Source organism: Boleophthalmus pectinirostris, unplaced genomic scaffold, assembly GCF_026225935.1.
Source record: "Boleophthalmus pectinirostris isolate CB_2022bp ecotype Guang Dong unplaced genomic scaffold, ASM2622593v1 HiC_scaffold_16, whole genome shotgun sequence".
In the NCBI taxonomy this organism is placed as follows: domain Eukaryota; kingdom Metazoa; phylum Chordata; class Actinopteri; order Gobiiformes; family Gobiidae; genus Boleophthalmus; species Boleophthalmus pectinirostris.
In genome coordinates this window covers 4343801-4365893 of record NW_026571095.1, presented here as the reverse complement: position 1 = coordinate 4365893, position 22093 = coordinate 4343801, and the positions used below count along the sequence as shown (strand labels likewise).

At 39.2% G+C, this 22093-nt stretch overlaps 1 protein-coding gene across 1 annotated transcript in view; it reads right to left on the bottom strand.

Annotated features, from left to right (window-relative positions):
• LOC110153342 (gelsolin-like) overlaps positions 1-22093 on the bottom strand; it is a 57221-nt gene that overhangs the window by 4741 nt on the left and 30387 nt on the right. The window contains exons 4-13 of the mRNA XM_020917212.2: positions 18158-18319; positions 14944-15093; positions 13464-13553; positions 7913-8045; positions 6677-6765; positions 3771-3986; positions 2090-2223; positions 1913-2003; positions 1395-1565; positions 891-1065 (exon numbers count right to left, since the gene is read on the bottom strand). Coding sequence (XP_020772871.1) covers positions 891-1065; positions 1395-1565; positions 1913-2003; positions 2090-2223; positions 3771-3986; positions 6677-6765; positions 7913-8045; positions 13464-13553; positions 14944-15093; positions 18158-18319 — 1411 coding nt within the window. The remainder of the gene's footprint in view (positions 1-890; positions 1066-1394; positions 1566-1912; positions 2004-2089; positions 2224-3770; positions 3987-6676; positions 6766-7912; positions 8046-13463; positions 13554-14943; positions 15094-18157; positions 18320-22093) is intronic.

The window sequence follows — 22093 nt, the reverse complement described above, 5'->3', positions numbered from 1 at the left end:
ACAATAACAAATTAGGCTAATTGTGACAAATACATGGTTAAAGTCATTAGTTACATTACAATATTACTGGATTTAAAATATAAAACATGACACGACTATTGCAGCACTTTAAGTTACTCTCACCAAAATAACTACAAAGATGCGGAACTTCTGCGGAATGAACCAAGACTAAACTGGGACTGAACCGAGGACTGAACCAGGACTAAACCAAAACTGAACCAGAGCTGAACCCGGACTGAACCAGGTCTGAACCAGGACTGAACCAGGTCTGAACCAGGACTAAACTGGGACTGAACCAGGTCTGAACCAGGACTAAACCAGAACTGAACCAGAGCTGAACCCGGACTGAACCAGGACCGAACAAGGACTAAATCAGGTCTAAACCAAAACTAAGGTCTAAACCAGGTCTAAATCAGGTTTAACCAGGACCAAACCAGGACTAATCTTGGACTAGAACTTGGAAGGTGTCGGGTGTCAGCTGCGTTTAAGCCCATGGAGCGTGGAGTTCTGCACTGGTCCTTTCGCCTGCGGTCACCTGACGGTCTACGTGGGCATGTCTCTGGTGTTTCACCGCCGCTGATATCGCAGTGATTTTAGAGAATTTGTATCAAGAAAAACAAAAAACCCACCACTTCAATCCAGGTTAAAAATGCATTGTAACGCGTGTTACTGACATTTGTACACAGTAATTTATTATTATTTTTTTCCCTGTAATGTCGAACATTACTGCGTTACAGGGAAAAGCAACGGATTACAGTAATTTGATACTTTTATAACACATTACTCCCAACACTGTTCTTAGGAACATCACGTTGCTCAAATCCAGAAACTTGGTGGTTAACAAAAGAAGAACACACTAACAGTTCTTAGCAGAACCTCTGTGCACGTACCTGGCTCACGGCCTTCGCTCACAGTCGAGGGGTTTCCTCCTAAGAATCCCACCACATGTTTGGCTGCGTTCATCTCCTCGTCACTGGCCCCGGCTCCTCTCCACACGAACAGAGCGGAGGGACTCTTCAGCACAAACACGTCGTTTGTGTTCAGATTGGACGCACTCGCCTCCACCTGAGACACACACAGGGTCCTCAGAAAACACACTCTCCACAGTATTGTCTCATGTACTACAGTACTGTCTCATGTACTACAGTATCCTCTCATGTACTACAGTATCCTCTCATGTACTACAGTATCCTCTCATGTACTACAGTATCCTCTCATGTACAAAGTAACACAGAGCTAAACAGAAGAGCATGTATGTGTATAGGTGTGTGTATGAGTGTGTATAAGTGTGGGTGTGTGTGTGTGTGTGTGTGTGTATGTGTGTGTGTGTGTATGAGTGTGTGTGTGTGTGTGTGTGTGTGTGTGTGTGTGTGTGTGTGTGTGTGTGTGTGTACCTCGACAGCACGTGTGGCCCCAGATGAGCTCTGGCGGATGTGGAACAGACGGGTGCTCGCCGTCTGGGTCTGTCCTCCTTTCCGGGAGGTTCCTCCGCTGTGGATGATCATGGTCTTAGACTTGAACAGACTCATGAGGTGAGGAGGCTCCTGGCCCTGGGTCACACGCACCTGCACACACAGCAACAAAACACCACCAAAGTGTCATTATATCAAATAAGTAATCATAAGTTGTCTCATTTTAAGTATATTAAAACATAAATTACAATCATTTTAATTCATTGCAGTCACAATATATGTTTTTTTCTAAATTGTCCTAAATTAGTCCTAAAATGTCATCTTATGAAAAAAAATGAATCCACACTGCCCCCTCCTGGTCACAGTTAAAACCTACACCACCTCTTTTTAATAAGTTGTCTACAGTCAGAAGAAGTCATTATTTTAAGTTCAAAAACATGAAAACAAGTGCCAAAAACAACACAAATAATGCATAATATTAGTTGTTTTAAAGCGCACACCTGAACTGGAGCTCCTCCCATAGAGTCGTCCAGCTTCACTGTGAGGAAGGCTGAAGCTGCCAGCTCGTCCTGAGTGCACTTCAGCCCCTGCCTTTAGAAACACAACAACAAACAGCATTTAAACAACAGTGCTCCTCTAACACTCTGATGTGTGTCTGTGTCTCCCTCAGAGCTCACCATGTGTAGATGATGTGCTGCTCGCGCCCTCCCAGTCTGTAGCTGTACAGGATCAGGTAACAGTCTCCACCGTAGAAGTGTCCGTAGGAGGCTGGGTCCACGGGGACACTAGCTCCATCCTCCACCCGAAAGATCTGTCACCCACATCAGAAAGGTTAAACATGCACAGCACATTTGTCCTTAAAGGCACTTTATGTAACTTTTTAGCTAAAAAAAAGAGACTGAAATAACGTGTGTGTGTGTTGTTGTTTTTTGGGGTTTTTTTGTACAGAACTTAGTCTGAATGGGCCTGTCTCTTGTGTCTACTTGGCCTGGAGGACGGCCTTCTCCTACTTGTTTGAATGGAAAACTTATTCTTTTGGACATGATCTTCCACAGTATGAATCTTATCTCCATGAAGAATGTGGTTGTAACTCTCATGTGGGCAGTGTTGGGAAGGTGACTTTTAAAATGTATTAAATTGTACAGATTACATACTCCAAAATGTAGTTTGTAATGTAATCTATTAAATTACTTAAAGTGAGTAATGTAATCTGAATACTTTGGATTACTTGATTTGCTGTAGAGAAGCAAAGACGAGGAAATCTTCACATAAGATGTTTTGTCTGCTAAAAGAAAATAAAAAGCCCAAACTTTACAGAACCAAATTAAAAATATTATTGATAGAAGATGAGGAGACACGGTCCACATGGCATGGTTTAGTCCTGTTAAATCCTGTTTGAGACATAGTTTAGACCTGGTTTTAGTCCTGGTTTAGTCCTGGTTTAGACCTAGTTTAGACCTAGTTTTAGACCTACTTTTAGATCTGGTTTAGACCTAGTTTAGTCCTAGATTAGTCTTGGTTTAGTCCTGGTTTAGTCCTAGTTTAGACCTAGTTTTAGACCTGGTTTTAGACCTGGTTTTAGACCTAGTTTGGACCTGGTTTGGACCTGGTTTAGTCCTAGTTTAGACCTAGTTTAGACCTAGTTTTAGACCTGGTTTAGACCTGGTTTTAGACCTAGGTTTTAGACCTGGTTTGGACCTGGTTTAGTGTCCGGCAATGAGTGGAATTACCGGACAAAAAAAAAAAAAAAAAAAGGGATATAGCCCAAAATGTGAAAACAGGAAAATACCTCTGTGTAATCCATTTATTTCAACAAAGTAACTGTAATCCAATTACCACTCACTTAAACAGTAACTGTAACTGAATACAGTTACTCATAATTTGTACTCTGATTATGTAACTCTGGTACATGTAATCTGTTACTCCACAACACTGCATGCCGGTGACGTGCCACCACCAGTTTTACTCAGGTCAAGTTTAATTGATCTGATTAATGTTTGTTGTGTTTTTTACAGAACATAATGCATTTGGGCTTAAAATTTTTGTATTTTCAATGAATGAAATGAAATCAGTTCCATTCAATTGAGGTTAAAGTCAATAATATACTGTCATTAGAACTAATTGTTGATTGGAGTAGATGTAGAGCAGTACAAGGTTATAGAAATATATGATCATTTTATTTCCAAGTTTGTGAAAAAGCATTCTAAATTCTACGTCAGAGCATGTTTAAGTTGATGGCGTAAAGAGGCAGCCAGTCATAGGGAGAACCTGCAAACTCCACTCAAAATACATATATCCTGAGAGCTTTTTGCTGTGAAGTGACACCACTCACCACTGCACCCCCACAGAGCCCCTCACCTGGACTTTCCCGCTGCCGTCGTCCACCATGCCGTGCTGGGCGGCCATGGCCTTGTTGCTGTGGAGGGAGGAGGCGTCGAAAGGCTCCTGTTTGATCTTGGCGATGCGTCCGATGGCGTAGGCTTTGGAGGGGCCCGTGGTCTGGTCTTTGTCCTTCCAGTCGCTGAAGAACTGTTTGAACAGAGTGGTCTCCGCTCCGGCCGGAAGCACCTGGATCTGTAGGAGGAATGTGAGAATTATTATTAGCAATTCCTACTATTACCTTTTATTTTTTATTTTTTATGTATTTATTTATTATTTTATAACAATACGTGACCTTTTTTTTTTCTTCCCCCAAACCTCCTCCCTTTACCTTACCCAACTATCTTCTGCCATTGTCTCCAGAAAAAAAAAAAATCAATCAATCAATCAATAAATATAAATTAATTAATACATTAAAATAAATTCCTACCATTCCTGCCATTACCAACAGGTCGATCAATAACACTGTGAAATCTGTGAAACTGATGGGCCCAGTCAAGTAGAAGTATACACAAGGTCAAAAATTCAAGTTAATGCATCTGATATAAAAATGTATTGAACAGATACATATGTACTCTAGTTTATGAAACTGTTGACCTTTTTTCTGTACCATTTTTGGTACATCATTTCAAAGACCTGAAAATTATGTAAATAAATGGATGTATTTCATCATATCTTGTGTTATTCCATCTTTGAACTGTTGATGAAGGTACATGATTTTTCCAAAAAAAAAAAGTATTTAAAATGATAAAAATTAGCTTGAAAGGACTGACATATTTTATAGAAATAGTTTCCTTTCATTTTGAAGTAATATTAAAGTATTTGGAAGAAAAAAGCGACAAATGATGTAAAATCATGCACCTTCTACTTGTTTGCACAATTTTCCCTCCGTTACTTTTCCCTCCGTTACCATGACCTTTCTTAATAAAAAATCTCATGAGTCAAAAAGTAAGAGGTTTTTCAACCTAATCTTGTACCATATGGTAGAAAACTATATGAAGCAAATATTCAAACCAGTTTGTTAAGGATATGGAAGTGAGAACCAAGAGTTATCACTGTTTGGATTTATTGCCCAAAAAGTGCTGCATATTTCATTCCCTCCGTTACCGATATGAGTTTTTAAATTTTTTGTCAACAACTTGAAAGAATATCACAGGTTTAACTTGACCCTGTTGGAGTGTAACTCTTTCCTACATTCTGATACTTTACTTATTTCAATAGTTCCTCTAGTTTCTGAATAAGAGACATTTGAATGTCAAAAATCTGCCCCCGTTTCCCTCTGTTACCACTTGACCGGACCCTGATGTAACATTCAATACATAAATAAAAATAGAAATATGTAGTATAAATGCAAATGTGTGTGTACAAAAGTCTGTAAAAAGTAAAACAATGTGTGAGAATTTAGCAAGTAGCCATTTTAATCTTCGGAGCTAAAATAAAATACTAAAACGTATCTGTTTTCTTATCTTTATTAATATATAATCTTTATGGTTTGTTTTTGTTTTTTTGGAGATGTACATAAATGGATGGTACTAATGATGCCGTTAGTTATAATAACCTTGGACAGCAACATACATTCTCATAATATTTGAGTTCACAAACCCACGAAAATCTGTCTTGGCCTGTTCCCACTGGTGCAGCGGGGCCTGGCATCGTGGAATCTTCCAAACAACTGACATACTTCAGCAGTAGTGTTTGTGAAAAATGTGCAGAAGAATGTGCTTTGTGCATTTGGGCAGAGGAAAGATGTGTCAATTGGATCTAACAAAAGTTAAAATTTTAGTTAAAAAATGTTGAGATTCTCGCCTCCCCTGTTTCAAATGTGTCCAACGTGCTGAAACGGGCCATAGCATTTACCACCTTTCTGGCCCGAAGGCTGATTTTACTTAACTGGAAACTTCCCCATCCCCCGACACATCTTCGCTGGGTTCGTAAAGTTATTTACAATCTTAAACTTGAAAAACTGAGGTTCTTCTCACTCAGAGGCTCTGTTAAATTATTCCATGCTACCTGGGACCCCTTTTTACATCACATTGACTCTTTAACTCTTCCTCAGGATCTGGAGGATGTCTAAAGTATAGGAAATAACAATTCTTTCTCTGTATTCTTTCTTTCCCTCTTTTTTTTTTCCTCTTCCTATCCCATGTTTTTCACCTCTATGAGCTCCTTTCCTTCTTTCGCATCCCTACTTCTTACTTTTTAATTTATTTTTGAATTAGTTATATATTTTTTTATAATAATTAATAATTGATAACTAATTAATCTATGTATTAATAATTATTCATATTTAATTTATTTACTACTATCAATTTTATTTACTTAATCATTATTGGTATTAGTATTATTACTATTTTATTTTGTATTTGTTTTATTTTAATATTATTATTTTGGGTTGTTTGGCCAGTGGTGGGGGGTGGGGGTTGTTGACATTCAGATGTGTCCTCTTTACTGTCATATTTATAATGGTACTATTCAATACAGTGCACTCTGTTTGTTTGTTAATGTTAAAAATGTTCAATAAACAAAGTTGGGGAAAAAAAAAAATTGAGATTCTTTGACCAATCAGCTGGAGTATTCAAACATGTCGATAGCTTCTGATCACTTTCACACAAAACCATCTCAGACTGATAAATATGTAGAATTCACTTCATAAGGCTACACAACTTGACCTATTGTGATTCAGGTTAGGCCCTAGTGCAGTGGACACAACACACAACACACACAATGTTACAAAATGAAATATGGATGAAAAATTGACACACGAACACACACCACATCAAAACTGGAACAAAACAGGACTAAACTAGGACCAAACCAAGTCTAAGTCAGGATTAAACTGGGATCAAACCAGGACCAGACCAGAACAAACTCTCTGGAGCAGTTACCTGAGTCTTATGGGAGTAGCCTTTGTCCTTGATGAACTTCTGTCCAGCTGACATGGCCGCTTTACGCTCAGACGTGTTTGCTTTGGGACCTGATTAAAACACACAAAAACACATAATCTACACATTTTTAAAAGATCATATGACAGATATTATTCAAGCAATAATATTAACTTCCAATTCAGTTGGGGCAGTCAGTTGAGTGTGTGACTCATATAAGTATCTTGGAACACTCATTGATTCAAAATTGAGTTTTGACGATATTTGTTCTGCTGTGTGTAAAAGAGGCACCAGCGCCTTCACTGTCTGAGAACGTTTTCCTTTTACCGTGTAGACAGAACCATGATGACACTGTTTTATAAAACATTTATGGAATCAGTTTTAACATTTTCATTGGTCTCGTGGTTTGGGAGCGTCTCTGCTAAAACAAGAACTCCCTGAATCAGTCGGTTAAATGGGCGAGTAGGTGATTGTTCATCCTCAGAGCCGCTGGACTCTCTGGACTCGAGACACTTACAGAGGATGTCCCAGAGGATTTTAAGAGACGTGAAACATCTACTAAACTCAGAGTTTCAACTGCTTCCTTCTGGTCTGAGGCTTTTAGTCCCAAGATCTAGAACAAATCGTTTTAAAAGGAGCTTCGCTCCAGCTGCTCTCGTACTTATGAATAAATTGTAATCTATTTATCTAAGATTGTGTGTTTTTAACATACTTAATATTTATTGTGATTTTAGCCAAGCGTAATGGATGAATTTAATAGTTTTTTTATGGAACAAACCATTCTGCACTGGAGCACTGTAACACTTTATTTTGTAATTGTGTTTTTATGTGTGTCTTGTGGATGAATGAAATGTGAAATGTGGGAGCTGCCTCTCAAATCTGCAAAGTAAATGTACCTACGGGTACGAATAAAGCGACCTAACCTAACCTAACCTTCCATGTTCATAGTACTTTCTGCGGGAGAAACAGTGTAGTAAAACTGTTATGTTTTATCTGAAATGATCTGAACATTCAAACACTGTTGACATAGAAGTAACAGAATTCAAAGCGTGATCATATTTTAAGACTTTTGAGTGTGTATATTATTACACACCATTTGTATACAAAGCATGTACAAAAAAACACTTAAAACTAGTAGCCTATACCAGGGTGACTATATTTTGAAAGAGCAGGCCTAGTGGCAGGAGTGTGTAGTAACTCTTGAGTGAATATTTGTTTTTGAGGTGAAGAGGAGCTGACCCTTCCACACAAAGATGTTTCTGTCCACGCCGTTGTCCAGGATGTAGCACTCCTCAGCAGAGAGCATGGCCTGTTTGAAGGGGCTGGAGGGGGCCACCACGGAGACCTTCATGGACCCTGAAGCGTCAGAGATCTGGGAGGAGACAGAATGACAGTAGAAACATAGACTGGATATATAAATGGATGTAGCTAACCTGCGAGCGTCCATGTTTCAAAGAGGAAGTGAACATGGGGGCGCTTTCGGTTTGATCGACTGGCTCCAGTTGACTTTACATTTAAAAATCATCGCCCCTCTGTCTGTAACTGCTGCTGTGAGCCTCGTCATTTTGGTTTTAAAAGGTTCGTATTAACCCACTCTACAAGATCCAATCATTTTACATTTGCTCTTCTGTCCATTAAAAATCCCTGTTCCTAATATGGAACTCTGCTCCAAATATGCTCCTATAAGTGCTAACCTCTGTGAGCTTCATTTGACTGGAGCTGAACGCTACGTCCCACTGCCTTACTCCACTTCTTTATACAGTCTATGAGTATGAATCATGTAAATGGTAGAGGGTAGAGCCCTGTACCTGCCGGACCCGACGCAAAACAGTTTTGAAAACTCATCGCGGGCGCGAGCGTGAGTGGGACTACACCACGCGGGAGTGGGTGGGTGGGATGATAAACTGCAGTCCCACAAATTAAATATGAGTGTAAAGTCAAATATACAAATAATGAATGTAAGAATATCATGCATAATTTGTGCTGGATATTTCATTTGGCATTAATAAAAACATTTTAAGCAGCCTAAATTTGCGTATGTGGTCTAATCTACCCCCCTCCCATACGCCACGTGGACCATCCGACTGACCCTCCTCGCATACGCCACGTGGGCTGCACCACTAAACCAGGACTAAACCAGGACTAAACCAGAACTAAACCAGAACTAAACCAGAACTAAACCAGTACTAAACCAGAACTAAACCAGAACTAAACCAGAACTAAACCAGAACTAAACCAGAACTAAACCAGAACTAAACCAGTACTAAACCAGAACTAAACCAGAACTAAACCAGAACTAAACCAGTAACTAAAACCAGAACTAAACCAGACTAAACCAGAACTAAACCAGAACTAAACCAGGACAAAACCAGTACTAAACCAGAACGAAACCAGAACTAAACCAGAACTAAACCAGGACTAAACCAGGACTAAACCAGAACTAAACCAGAACTAAACCAGTACTAAACCAGAACTAAACCAGAACTAAACCAGGACTAAACCAGTACTAAACCAGAACTAAACCAGAACTAAACCAGAACTAAACCAGGACTAAACCAGAACTAAACCAGAACTAAACCAGAACTAAACCAGGACTAAACCAGGACTAAACTAGAACTAAACCAGAACTAAACCAGGACTAAACCAGGACTAAACCAGAACTAAACCAGGATTAAACCAGGACTAAACCAGAACTAAACAAGAACTAAACCAGGACTAAACAAGGTCTAAACCTGGTCTAAAACAGGTCTAAAATAGGCATAAACCCAGGACTAAAACAGGATTTAGCCAGGATTTAACCATGCCGCTGGCCCACCCACCGTGCCTCCTCCCATACACAGCCCCCCCCAACTCCCTCCGGTCCGCGAAATATTGTCTGATATAAAACCAGTCCGAAAATGAAAATTGTGCCCCGCGCAGACCTCTAGTAGGGGGGCATGTTTTCAGTAGGATATATTAAACAAGCTTTAATCTAAAGTGCTGATAGAAGTTCTAAACCACATTTCCTCATTAACAACTCAGGACTCTTGTTATTGGCTTTGAAATATGTTTTTGAGTAACTGTAACAGTAACTGCTGTGGTGTTTCATGTTTGGAAAATGTCCTAGTTATAGAAAATTCTCATTATGTTCCATCAGATGTGCTCCATATGATTTGGTGCTCGCCATCTACTGGCAGCAGAGGGAATGACAGAAGGGCCTGTATTATACTGTTTCTGATCTATGTTATAATGTTGTTTCCTCATCAAAAACAGAGCTGGAGTTGTGTTTGGTTTCATTTACACACATTTAACACACAAACCCTGAATATTTTGAGAGTACTGTGTTTTTAAAACTCCACACACCTTCACTAGAATCATTTGGATGATTTCAGACTAATAATGAACACGTGTGAATAAAACTAAACACAAGTCCAGGTCTGTTTTAAAGCTAAACTAAAAGCTAAAAGCTCACAAGAGTCAGTTTGGTGTAATATAGGACCTTTACACAACTCAACAGGCATTTTTGCATGAAAGCAGGAGTCATGAAACAAGCGTGAATCACACTCCAGGTATGTTTTTGATGAAGGAGCAGCATTATAATATAGTTAAAACAAAGAAACTAAAATTTTTGTCGTTAAAGTTAACTAGAAACTACACTGGTAAACATAGGCTCTATTCTAGGGTGACCAGACGTCCCCATTAATCCCAGTTTTGAGCCTGTGTCCCCTGTCCCAGCAGACTTGTCCAAAACCATTTTGATTTGTCCAAGTTTTATAGGCGAGTTTCATTGTTGACAAAAGCGCGCGTTGCATGCTGGGAATTATTTTGGTTGGTGGCAAGAAACACTAATTCAACATGACGGACGGAGCGAGAAAGCACGTAAAGGGTATTGATCCCGGTTATTTATCCACTCTAACGGCAGAGGACCCAAGACCATTTGACCAGAAATTGGTCATAAGCATCGACGGACGACAAATCACCCTTTTCAACCCCTACAAAAGGTGGACCAAACCACATTTCTGGTCAGAATCACCAACTACCTGGACAAATATTCACTTTGGTGATATCCACAATGACTTGGTGGAAACTCCTGGGCCATTCACAGCAGAAAAGATGAAAACCTCCAAGAGTCTCGATGTGTTGTTGAACTTGTTGGAGTCCACGGTTTGTTAGGATCTTCTACGTTTGCTCTGTGAATGTTTGAAAGTTGTTTAATTCACCGTTGTCGGTTCTTTTCACTCGGAATACGAAAAAGACATTTTCCTTCTTCAGTGCTTCTATTTGTGCATCCGATAATGCAGCAGGAATTTACCATTATCGGGGATAAAAACACAAGGTTATTTTGTGTGTTTCTTGCCTCCGACCAAAATATTTCCCAGCATGCAACGCGGGCTTTTAATAACAATGACGTCAGCTGAAACTCGCCTATACAAGAAATGTCCCAGGTGTGCCTATTTTTGACCAGTTTGATCCCTGCCAACAGTAAAGAGAGACATAAATTGTCATTTGTTTAGGTCAAATACAGAAAAGCTGCTTAAAAATGACCAAAACACAAAGAAAATGTGACTATTCTGACTCACATGGGCCGAGCGCAGAACAATTTTCCTTAATTACACACTCCTTTCACAATTTTATTACTGCCAACCAACCCAAACCGGGAGTGTCGCAGTTTTTGTTTTTGAAAATCTGGTCACCCTGTTCTATTCGCGCTTACGTCACAAACCCGGAAGACGTTTGGAAACATGTGGACGATGAGTTCCTTTGGGCTCCGCTGGCGATGGGGAGGCAGTTTTCTTCATCTAGATGTCATTGTATTCTTTCTTTTTTCCTTTAATAAATTGCTTATTAATTTGTGTATTATAATTTGTGTAACTAAAAAAAAAGATGTCATTGTAGCGTACTCCTGCACACTCACCTGGAAACGACACGCACACTTCACTACAGTTTAGAATAGGTTCATTTAAAGGGGCATTGCGCAACTTTTCTGGTGGAGGGTCCGTCACCTGCTTGTCTTTGTGAAATTGGTATTGCTTTGTCTAGTTCCACAGTAGAGATTAAACCTATCTATCTCAATGGACACAACTATAGGCTACATTACAGGTCAGATCTGTGGAACGGCGACCCTATTTACAGAGAGCATTGTGGTATTTTTGAGAAATAGAAACACCATGGAACACTGCAGGCAAAACAGTAAGATCTCCATGGAGACAAGCAGGTGATGGACCAGAAAAGTTGCTCAGTGCACCTTTAAAATAGGTTAGGTTTAAGGTTGTGTCAAGGAAGTTTGAGAGAGGTGCCCAGAGGAGGGACTTGTGAGTCGTGACTTGGACTCGAGTGAGACTTGAGTCAATGTTGTTAGGACTTGGGACTCAACTTGGACTTGAAGGTCAATGACTTGGGACTTGACTCGGACTTGAGGCATGTGAGAAGGCTTGATACTTCTCACGTGCTATATATGTTTTTAGAAAATACTTTTCTCTTTTTTGTTGATAAATGCAGTGTTTAATTTTACTCCTTTTTATATAGAGACTGTACCAGGTCACTCGTTCTGTTAACAGAGGTGGGACCAAGTCGTTGTTTTGCAAGTCTCAAGTAAGTCTCAAGTCTTTGACCTCAAGTCCGAGTCAAGCCCAAGTCATCTGCTTTGAGCTTCAAGTCATTTCAAGTGTTTAAACCAAAGTGCTGCTTAGATTTTTTGAATTTTTAGAATTTCTGACTTTTAAACTAAATTGTACTTAACATGTCATGGTATATTTCTATATGAGTATTTATATACAGTGTTGGGGAGTAACAGATTACATGTACTGGAGTTACGTAATCAGAGTACAAATTATGAGTAACTGTATTCAGTTACAGTTACTGTTTCAGTGAGTGGTAATTGGATTACAGTTACTTTTCTGAAATAAATAGATTATACGGCGGTATTTTCCCGTTTTCACATTATGGACTGTATCCCGCTTTTTTTTTTTTTTTTTTGGTAATTCCACTCATTGCTGGAAACTAAACCAGGTCTAAACTAGATCTAAACCAGGACTAAAACCAGGTTTAAACTAGATCTAAACCAGGACTAAAACCAGGTTTAAACTAGATCTAAACCAGGACTAAAACCAGGTCTAAACCAGGTCTAAAACAGGACTAAATAGGACTAAACCAGGACTAAAACCAAGTCTAAACTAGAGCTAAACTAGATCTAAACCAGGTCTAAAATCAGGTCTAAACCAGGTCTAAAACAGGACTAAAACACTATTTAATGGGTCTCATGCTGCGCAGACGTGTCTCCTCTTCTATCAATAATATTTTTAATACGGTTAAGTAAAGTCTGGGCTTTTCATTTTCTTTAAGCAAACAAAACATCTTGTCTTGTCTTTGCTTCTCTACAGAAAATCAAGTAATCCAAAGTATTCAGATTACGTTACTCACTTTAAGTAATTTAATGGATTCTGTTACAAACTACATTCTGGGGTATGTAATCTGTAATCTGTAGGGGATTACATTTTAAAAGTCACCTTCCCAACACTGTTTATATAAGAGTATGTTCGGCAGATCAACAGTTAAAACCAGCTGCCTGTAACTGACACTCAAGATGCGATTAGTCACGTCCCCAGTGGAAAGCTTTGGCAGGTTTTGAAGACCGCTGCTGCTGAATCCACGCTTTTATCACCATTATTATTATTATTTTTGATCCATGGCTTTATCCACATGCCCAGTGTCAGTAACTACACCAGAAATCGTCATCCGCATGTTTCCAAACGTCTTCCGGTAAGCCTGAATAGAGCTTATTAAGAGGTCGTTTCTGCGCTCTCCTCCTCACCATGTAGAGGGCGCCCTTCTTCCTGTTGGACACCTCCACTTTCTCATCGTCAGGAGAAGCAGGAGCGATGCAGGTTTTAGGCCCCAACACCTGCAACATAAAAGGGTTTATTTAGTGATGAATGTACGTAGTGGAGGAGGAGGAGCCCGTAAGCATAGTCAGACACTCTGAGTACCTCATATACTGTGTACTGCTGATTCTTTAGTAATCATTAACACATTAACTAGTTTATTGCCAATTAAAACGTGCAATTTGTTGTTTTAATGATACGTATATCCAAACAATCGCACATTGACATTCTTAAAGGTGCACTGTGTAACTTTTCTGGTGGAAGGTCCATGCTTTTCTCTGTGGAGATGTTATTACTTTGTCTGAAATGTTTCACCCCAGTGGAGGAGTTAGCAATTTGGAAGTCTTAGGTGAACTTGAGTTTGGGGCCCTCACTATAATGCACCGTTTTTTGTTTTTTTAAAATATATATTTATGATTGTCTGTTTTTCCTCATTGTTCTTGACACATGCACATCTCTATTTATTTGAATTATTGTGGATTAGAAACTTGTCTTAGTTCGGTCGCCTAACCAGAGCAGAAAGCAGTTTTTTTGTTGTTTTTTTTTTCTAGTACAATAATATTTTTGTTTACATCCATTGCATATGATTATTATTATTTTTCTTATGATTATTGTTTAAAAGTGAACTACTTTCATTGTCATACTGAGTAAATCAAATTTCTCTAAGACCTTGGCCATTAGTGGCGCTGAGGGCAACTGACTGGGGGCCCCTTCAGGTTTGGGGGCCCTTGGCAGCGGCCTACTTTTGCCTTATTGTAGCACCGCCTCTGTTTCACACAACGCTATTAATCCTTTCTATCTTCATGGAGATAAAACAGACCAAGCTACAGGTCAGATCTGTGGAGAGGCGACCCCTTTCACAGTCAGAATGTGTGTTTTTCTAGGTATTTTTGAGCTAAAAAAAAACACTTGTAACTGAATAAATGTCATACTGTGGAACATTCCAGGCAGAGCAATGACATCTCCATAGAAACAAGCAGATGGACCCCCAAACAAAAAGTTACACAGTGCATATTTAAGTATATAACATTTACTAAACACACTATTTTATATTGAGAAACCATTCCATTCAGTTCCTCATTTTCTTTAAAATCTGAAATCATTCCACATATGTCCTGGCAGCTGCTTGTGTCCCCCACAGGTCCCTGGACTCCTGGTTGGAAACACAGGACAGACAAATAAAACTGGACTCTAAAATCAGAGTCTAGTCAGAACTCGTGCAGCTTGTTATAGTTTTCCTATAGATGACATACTCATTATATAATCTCATTTTAAACTCGATCACGTCAGTATTTTTCCAGACTGCTCCTTTATAAACGTGGACCATGTGTGATGAAGTTAGTTAGTTGTTCCTGGAGATACACAGACACAGTGAATACATGAGTGTGTGGCTCTGCTTCGTGACTCCACCTGAGTGAAGGCGTCCGGCTCGTCTCCCTCCTCCACCAGGTGAAGTTTGGCTCTGCCGTTCCTCTCGTTGTCACGGATACCGATGGCCACCTCCGACGCCTTGAGCCTCTCGTAGCGATTACACTCACTGCCACACCACTGGTAGATGTCCTGAGAGCAAAGAGTACACAGATTATACTACTACTGTATACTACTATACTACTAAATAATACTACTATATATGACTATACTACTATATGATACTTCTATATACTACTACTACTACTATCATATATTATTACTACTACTACCACTACTATATACTACTACTACTATATACTACTACATCTACTACTATTATATATGGCTACTAGTATTATATACTATTACTATAATATGCTACTACTACTACTACATACTACTACTACTATTATATCCTCCTTCTCCTACTACTACTATTATGTACTACTCCTACTATATACTACTACAACAACTACCACTATTATATACTACTATTACTACTACTACTACTACTACTATATACTACTACTACTACCACTACTATATAATACTACTACTATTATATCCTCCTTCTCCTACTACTACTATTATGTACTACTCCTACTATATACTACTACAACAACTACCACTATTGTACTACTCCTACTATATACTACTACAACAACTACCACTATTATATACTACTACTACTATTATATCCTCCTCCTACTACTAGTATTACAAAACTACTCCTATTATATACTACTACTACTACTACTACCACTACTACCACTACTACATACTACTAAGATATACTACTACTACTACTATATACTACTACACCTATTACTACTATATAACTACTACTACTGTTATATCCTCTGACTACTACTATTATATACTCCTCTACTATATACCACTACAACTACTACTACTATGATATACTCCTACTACAACTATTACTACTATTATATCCTTCTACTACTACTACAACTATTATAAACTACTACTACTATATACTACTACTACAAACATGCACCTGGGATATAATTATAATTTACACAAAAGTTATGACTAATTTATAAAAAAAAAAAAAAAAAAGCACCTTTATTTTGTGAAATGAGGTGTTTAAACTGACAGAAAAAGTCTTGTTTGTGCAAAAATAGTCTTAGATTTTGGATGGACTCTTCTTGTTCGTGATATAAGTACTATTTTGTTTTAGAAATCAGCGCTACTTGTATTTTTGACCTTTTCTTCTCATCTTCTTTTTGACAAACTGCCACTTAACTGATGTAAAACCATGAATAATATTTACCACAAGGACGTTTCCACCAAAAGTGAAAGTAGAAAAACGTGTCTTTAAGTTGGTTTGGTCTGGTTTGAGGCTTGGGTTTGGGTTTAGCCTCTTCCTCTTCTCTAGTTTTTATTATTCGCCAAAAATATGAATAATTTTAGTTGAAAATATCGACAAAAATGTATATAATTTTAGAGACAGCTTTAGACAGAACACTAACAAAAACTATGACGAAGCATTTTTGTGGACGAAATGAACACTGATGGAAATCCCTGCAAAGTGGAAAAAAGGAAGGCTGTAAAGTAATATAACAGGCCAGTTTAGTGTTTGGATCAATTTAAGTCATAAAACATGTCATGACCCTGTTTATAATGATCAACAACTTCCCAGAAGATCGTCTACTAAGAAAACAAAGAGAACATGTTTTATCACTGTCCACTAATATTTATACAGTAAATTACAGACATTTTCTTTTTTCAGTTATGATATTTAAATACACTGAGTGAAGTTGATGTTAGGATCAGTCTTCAGGAAATGAACAGAAGACAAGAAGCATCAAAACACAATCTCTGTTACTCTGTGTGTGCATGCGTGTGTGTGCGTGCGTGTGTGCGTGCCTGAGTGTGTGTGTGTGTTTGTGTGTACAGTGAGCATACCTTCCTCAGGTCCAGTGTGTGTGTGCGTGTGTGTGTGTCTGTGTGTGTGTGTTTTTGTGTGTACAATGAGTGTACCTTACCTGGGTTCACTGTATGTGTGTGTTTTTGTGAGCATACTTTACCCAGGTTCATTGTGTATGTGTGTGTGTGTGTGTGTGTGTGTGTGTGTGTGTGTGGGGGTGGGTTTTTGTGCGTACAGGGAGGTTCATTGTGTGTGTGTGTTTGTGAGTACAGCGAGCGTACCTTCCCTAGGTCCAGTGTGTGTATGTGTGTGTGTGTGTGTGTGTGTGGCGGGGGTGTGTGCGTGTGTGTTTTTGTGTGTACAGTGTACCTTCCCCAGGTCCAGTGTGTGTGCACGTGCATGTGCGTGTGTGTGTGTTTGTGCGGACAGTGAGCGTACCTTTCCCAGGTCCAGTGTGTGTGTGTGTGTGTGTGTGTGTCTCTGTGTGTGTGTGTTTGTGCATTCAGCGTACCTTCCCCAGGTCCAGAGTGTGTGTCTGTGTGTGTGTGTGTTGTTTGTGCGTTCAGCGTACCTTCCCCAGGTCCAGTGTGTGTGTGTGTTTTTTGTGAGCATACTTTACCCAGGTTCATTGTGTATGTGTGTGTGTGTGTGTGTGCGCGAGTGTGTGCGTGTGTGTGTGCGTGTGTGTGTGTGTGTGTGTGTGGGGGTGGTTTTTGTGCGTACAGGGAGCGCACCTTACCCAGGTTCATTGTGTGTGTGTGTTTGTGAGTACAGCGAGCGTACCTTCCCTAGGTCCAGTGTGTGTATGTGTGTGTGTGTGTGTGTGTGTGTGTGTGTGCGTGTGGCGGGTGTGTGTGTGTGTGTGTGTGTTTTTGTGTGTACAGTGTACCTTCCCCAGGTCCAGTGTGTGTGCACGTGCATGTGCGTGTGTGTGTGTTTGACAGTGAGCGTACCTTTCCCAGGTCCAGTGTGTGTGTGCATGTGCGTGAGTATGTGTCTGTTAGTTCAGTGTACCTTTCCCAGGTCCAGTGTGTATGTGTGTGTGTGTGTGTGTGTGTCTGTGTGTGTGTGTGTTTGTGCATTCAGCGTACCTTCCCCAGGTCCAGTGTGTGTGTCTGTGTGTGTGTGTGTGTGTTTGTGCGTTCAGCGTACCTTCCCCAGGTCCAGTGTGTGTGTGTGTGTGTGTGTGTGTGTGTGTGTGTGTGTGTGTGTGTGTGTGTGTGTGTGTGTGTGTGTGTGTTGTGCATTCAGCGTACCTTCCCCAGGTCCAGAGTGTGTGTGTGTGTGTGTGTGTGTGTGTGTGTGTTTGTGCGTTCAGTGTACCTTCCCCAGGTCCAGGATGAAACAGTCTCCTCTGTTGAAACAGGTCCATTTCAGGTCGACCTCGGTTGCCCGGACGACCCTGCGGCCTTTGATGTGCAGCAGCCTCTTCACGTCTGCGCTGTTGGTGACCACGTGCTGGAACCCCGAGGCCACTCCCCCTCTCTGAAACACAAAAATATACTGTTTTATTATCAGAGCTCGGATGTGAGGAAGACAGAAGTTAAGGTTAGAGCAAAAAAGTACAAGGAGAAATCCAAGGAGCAGAGGAAGGAGTGAATTTTGTTATGCAGTTTCTAGTGGTGGGTTTGTCAGATGTTTTTCTCCATGGAGGTGTTATTGCTTCAACTAAATGTTTCACAGTATGACCTTCAACTTTTCTATCTTCAGGGAGACCAACCCAGACCAAGTTACAGGTCAGAGCTGTGGAGAGGCGACCCCACTCACAGTCAGAATGTCTGTTTTTCTGTTTGTTTTTGAGCTATAAAATCACCTGTAACTGAATTAATGTAGATCTGTTTAATGTCACACCATGGAACATTCCAGGCAGAGCAATGACATCTCCATAGAAACAAGCAGGTAACAGACCCCCAACCAAAAAGTTACACAGTGCATTTTTAAGTATGCCTATTTTACAAAGCGTCAAAATGATGTCTACTTAAATGTGTTGTTTAAAAGTTCAAATAGATTCCAAACCAGCATTTAAAAGTGCAATAAAAAGTATAACACAATTTGAACATGTGAGTTCAACTGCACTATAGTTGTAATTACATGATCTTATCACAATGGTTCAACATGAGGGGTGGGGTCTTTGTCTAGTCAGAAGATCTGCTCTTGTAAAATGTTTATTGTGCAAAATAAATCTTAAATTTAAAGGGCTTAAGGGGTTTCGAGAAAAAAAGATGAGAAGTACTGCATTATAACACCTTACTATAAGTCTAGGGGTCTTGAACTTTAACAGCCACATCAAATCAATAACATCTGCAGACTTTTACCATCTAAAAACACAGCAAAAATCAAAGGTTTACTGTCTAAAGCAGACTTAAAGAGACTTATCCATGCGTTTGTCTCCAGTAGGTTAGATACTGTAATGTTCTGCTCACTGGTCTCTCCAAACGAGCTGTGAGACGCTGCAGAACATCCAGAACACTGACTCGAACTAGGAAGTACGAGCACATGCGTCCTGTGCTCAGGTCTTTGCACTGGCTCCTGTGGCTCAGAGACTTTAAAGCAGCTCTGCTTGTACAAGTCTCTCCATGGACGAGCACCAAAGTCCATCTCTAACATGTTAGTGTCATATGAACCATCTCACACTCTGAGGAGCTCAGGGACCGGCCTCCTGCTGGTGTCCAGAGTCACGACTAAACAAGAGGAGTCAGAGTTTCAGATTCATGCAGCTCAAACCTGGAACAGTCTGAACATGTGAGACAGACTCAACTTTGACTCTGTTTAAATCCAGACTCAAAACAGTTCTGTTTAACTGTGTCTGACTGAAAGGTTTTCATTCTGCACTCTTCTCTCTCATTTATGTAATTAATGTCTCTCTCTTTTTTAATTTTAATCTTTAATTTTGTGATGATTATTTATGTTTTGATTTGTATTTTTTGGTGATTTTTAATTTTTAACTTTTTATTTATTCAGTTTTTCAAGTTTAAATACAAAAACAAAAACTTGGGGCACTGTTCCGGTGTTACAAGGATACAGAAGTCAAGTCTCTTTTTGTTTATATTTCTACCATTTTGTCCAGTGTTTAATGAAGAAATGTCCTTTGAGACGTAGAAAAAAAGTATATTTCTTCTACAATGTTGAGCCACTGATTCACTGACAGTGGGTTCTTTTTAAGCCAGCTTCTTGTTATTGCTTTTTTTTTTATGCTAAAGTCAGAATCTTAAAAAGGTGTCTGTCCGCTTTGTATTTATTGTGATTTTAATGTCTTTCTTATTCTGTAAAGCACTTTGAATGACTTTGTGTATGAATTGTGCTGTACAAATAAACTTGCCTTGCCTTGCCTAGGTCAAAGTGAATCTCTAAAACATGAATGAGGATGAGACGGAGAAAAGGAGAGAGGATGGTGAGTCACAGCACATCACAAGCACAAATACAGCTCCAGCTCATAAAGCCTCCAACATCTATACAAGTCTATATAGGGTTGTATAAGGTGAGCGTATGTTCTCGGTCTGGAGGACAGTGTGTACCTTCAGTCTGAGTGTGTCTCCCAGTGTCCCCTCCTCATGAAGCCAGTGAACAGAATAAGCAGCATCAACAAAAGCAAAATCAACTTGAAAAGTTGAAGACATGAACACAAGGCGAGTGTGCGTATTAACTTTTATATAGATCATTATTTACATAAAGGCCACTATGTGATTTTTTTCATGTATTTGTGCCAAGTCCTGCGCTGTACAGATATATTGTAAAAGCAGCTCCTGAGGTCAAAATGAGTTCAGTGTCTAATTGCAAAGCGTTTTATTGTCAGACAATCAGGAAGTACGCAGTTAGCATGCTTGTTGTGTTATGAAAAGTAGAGATAAATCGCTATATATTGTATAACGTTTTGGTTGGGGGTCCGTCACCTGCTTGTTTTTATGGTTACGTCATTGCTCTGCCTGGAATGTTCCACAGTATGACATTAAACTAGCCTGATTCATCAGCTGATTTCACTTTGTAGAAACAGTCTGACCTCGCAGCGTTAGGATTTGTTCGCTCGACAGTAGGAGGGTACTTTTTATTTAACCAGTCATAGCTATTTTGTCGTGACGTATATAATGCTCAGCTAACAGGATTGACTGGTATATTAAGCTTTTCCCAAATCCTGTAGGAAGAAGAACAATAATGTCTTTCCCCTTGATAAAATTCACCAAACATTTTCTTTGTTCCGGTTTTAAATCCTCGATCTCGGGAATCATTGCAACACAGAATGTCTGGCTCTTCGTTGATTGGCTGGTGCCTGAACTCACACTTCCGGGTTTTTGTGAACCGTCTAGTGTATTCTGATTCCTGATCTACTCGCTGGAGTGAAATGAAATTGAGCGGAGGCACTAGGTGGTGTCAGCCTTACTAACATTAAACAGCTCTATGTAACCCGCATTTGAGGCACTTTTATTGTTGCGGGTCAATTCCGCTTTACTGATCTGATATTGCGCAATATTTTGAGTTTATCGGCCTCTGCTTGGGCATGTTTGATAACTTTTTTGATTTAAGTGCATTTAATAATGATTAACTTAATTGTGATAATCTTACTGAATTTACTTTACATATTAACTTACTGAATTAATTTAATAAGTTAACTTATTAAATTATAAACTTAATGACATATTGATTTATTCACTTATTGACTTGAATTCACTTACTGAATTGAATTTAAATTGTGATTAATTGTATTAATTGTTGAAAATGGTAACCTTTATGAACTTTTTGGGTCATTAGTCAATGACTACATTTAATTTATTTAATTATTATTTATGTATATTATGAACTGTTCACTTATGAATACTTATTATATGCTTGTATGTTTATGCATACATTGACTTTATTTTGGGTTATTTAAGACCTATTAATGTATTATTTAAATGATATTCATTTGTGTTTTTTTGGCCTTTTAGGTCAGGTTTTTTTCCTTATGGACTGATCCAACTCCAGCTTCCCTGAAATTCTCAACTCAACTAGAAACCGATTGATGGCGATCTTACCCAGAACCTGAATTTAGATTAACTTGGATAAAAATACCAAATAACTGGACTGTTTTTTATTCTTTGTTTTTTATTCTGTTTTTATACTGTTCTTGTTGTGATCTGTTAAAAAAAAAAAAATCTTTTCAATATACTTCACCCAAACTTCACATTCCTGTCTGTCTCTTCATTCACACTCAGGCTCCTAAAAGGACAATCTTCTGATGCAGCCTTAGTGGCCGTAGTCTGCCTCTAACCCTAACAAATTTGCGTT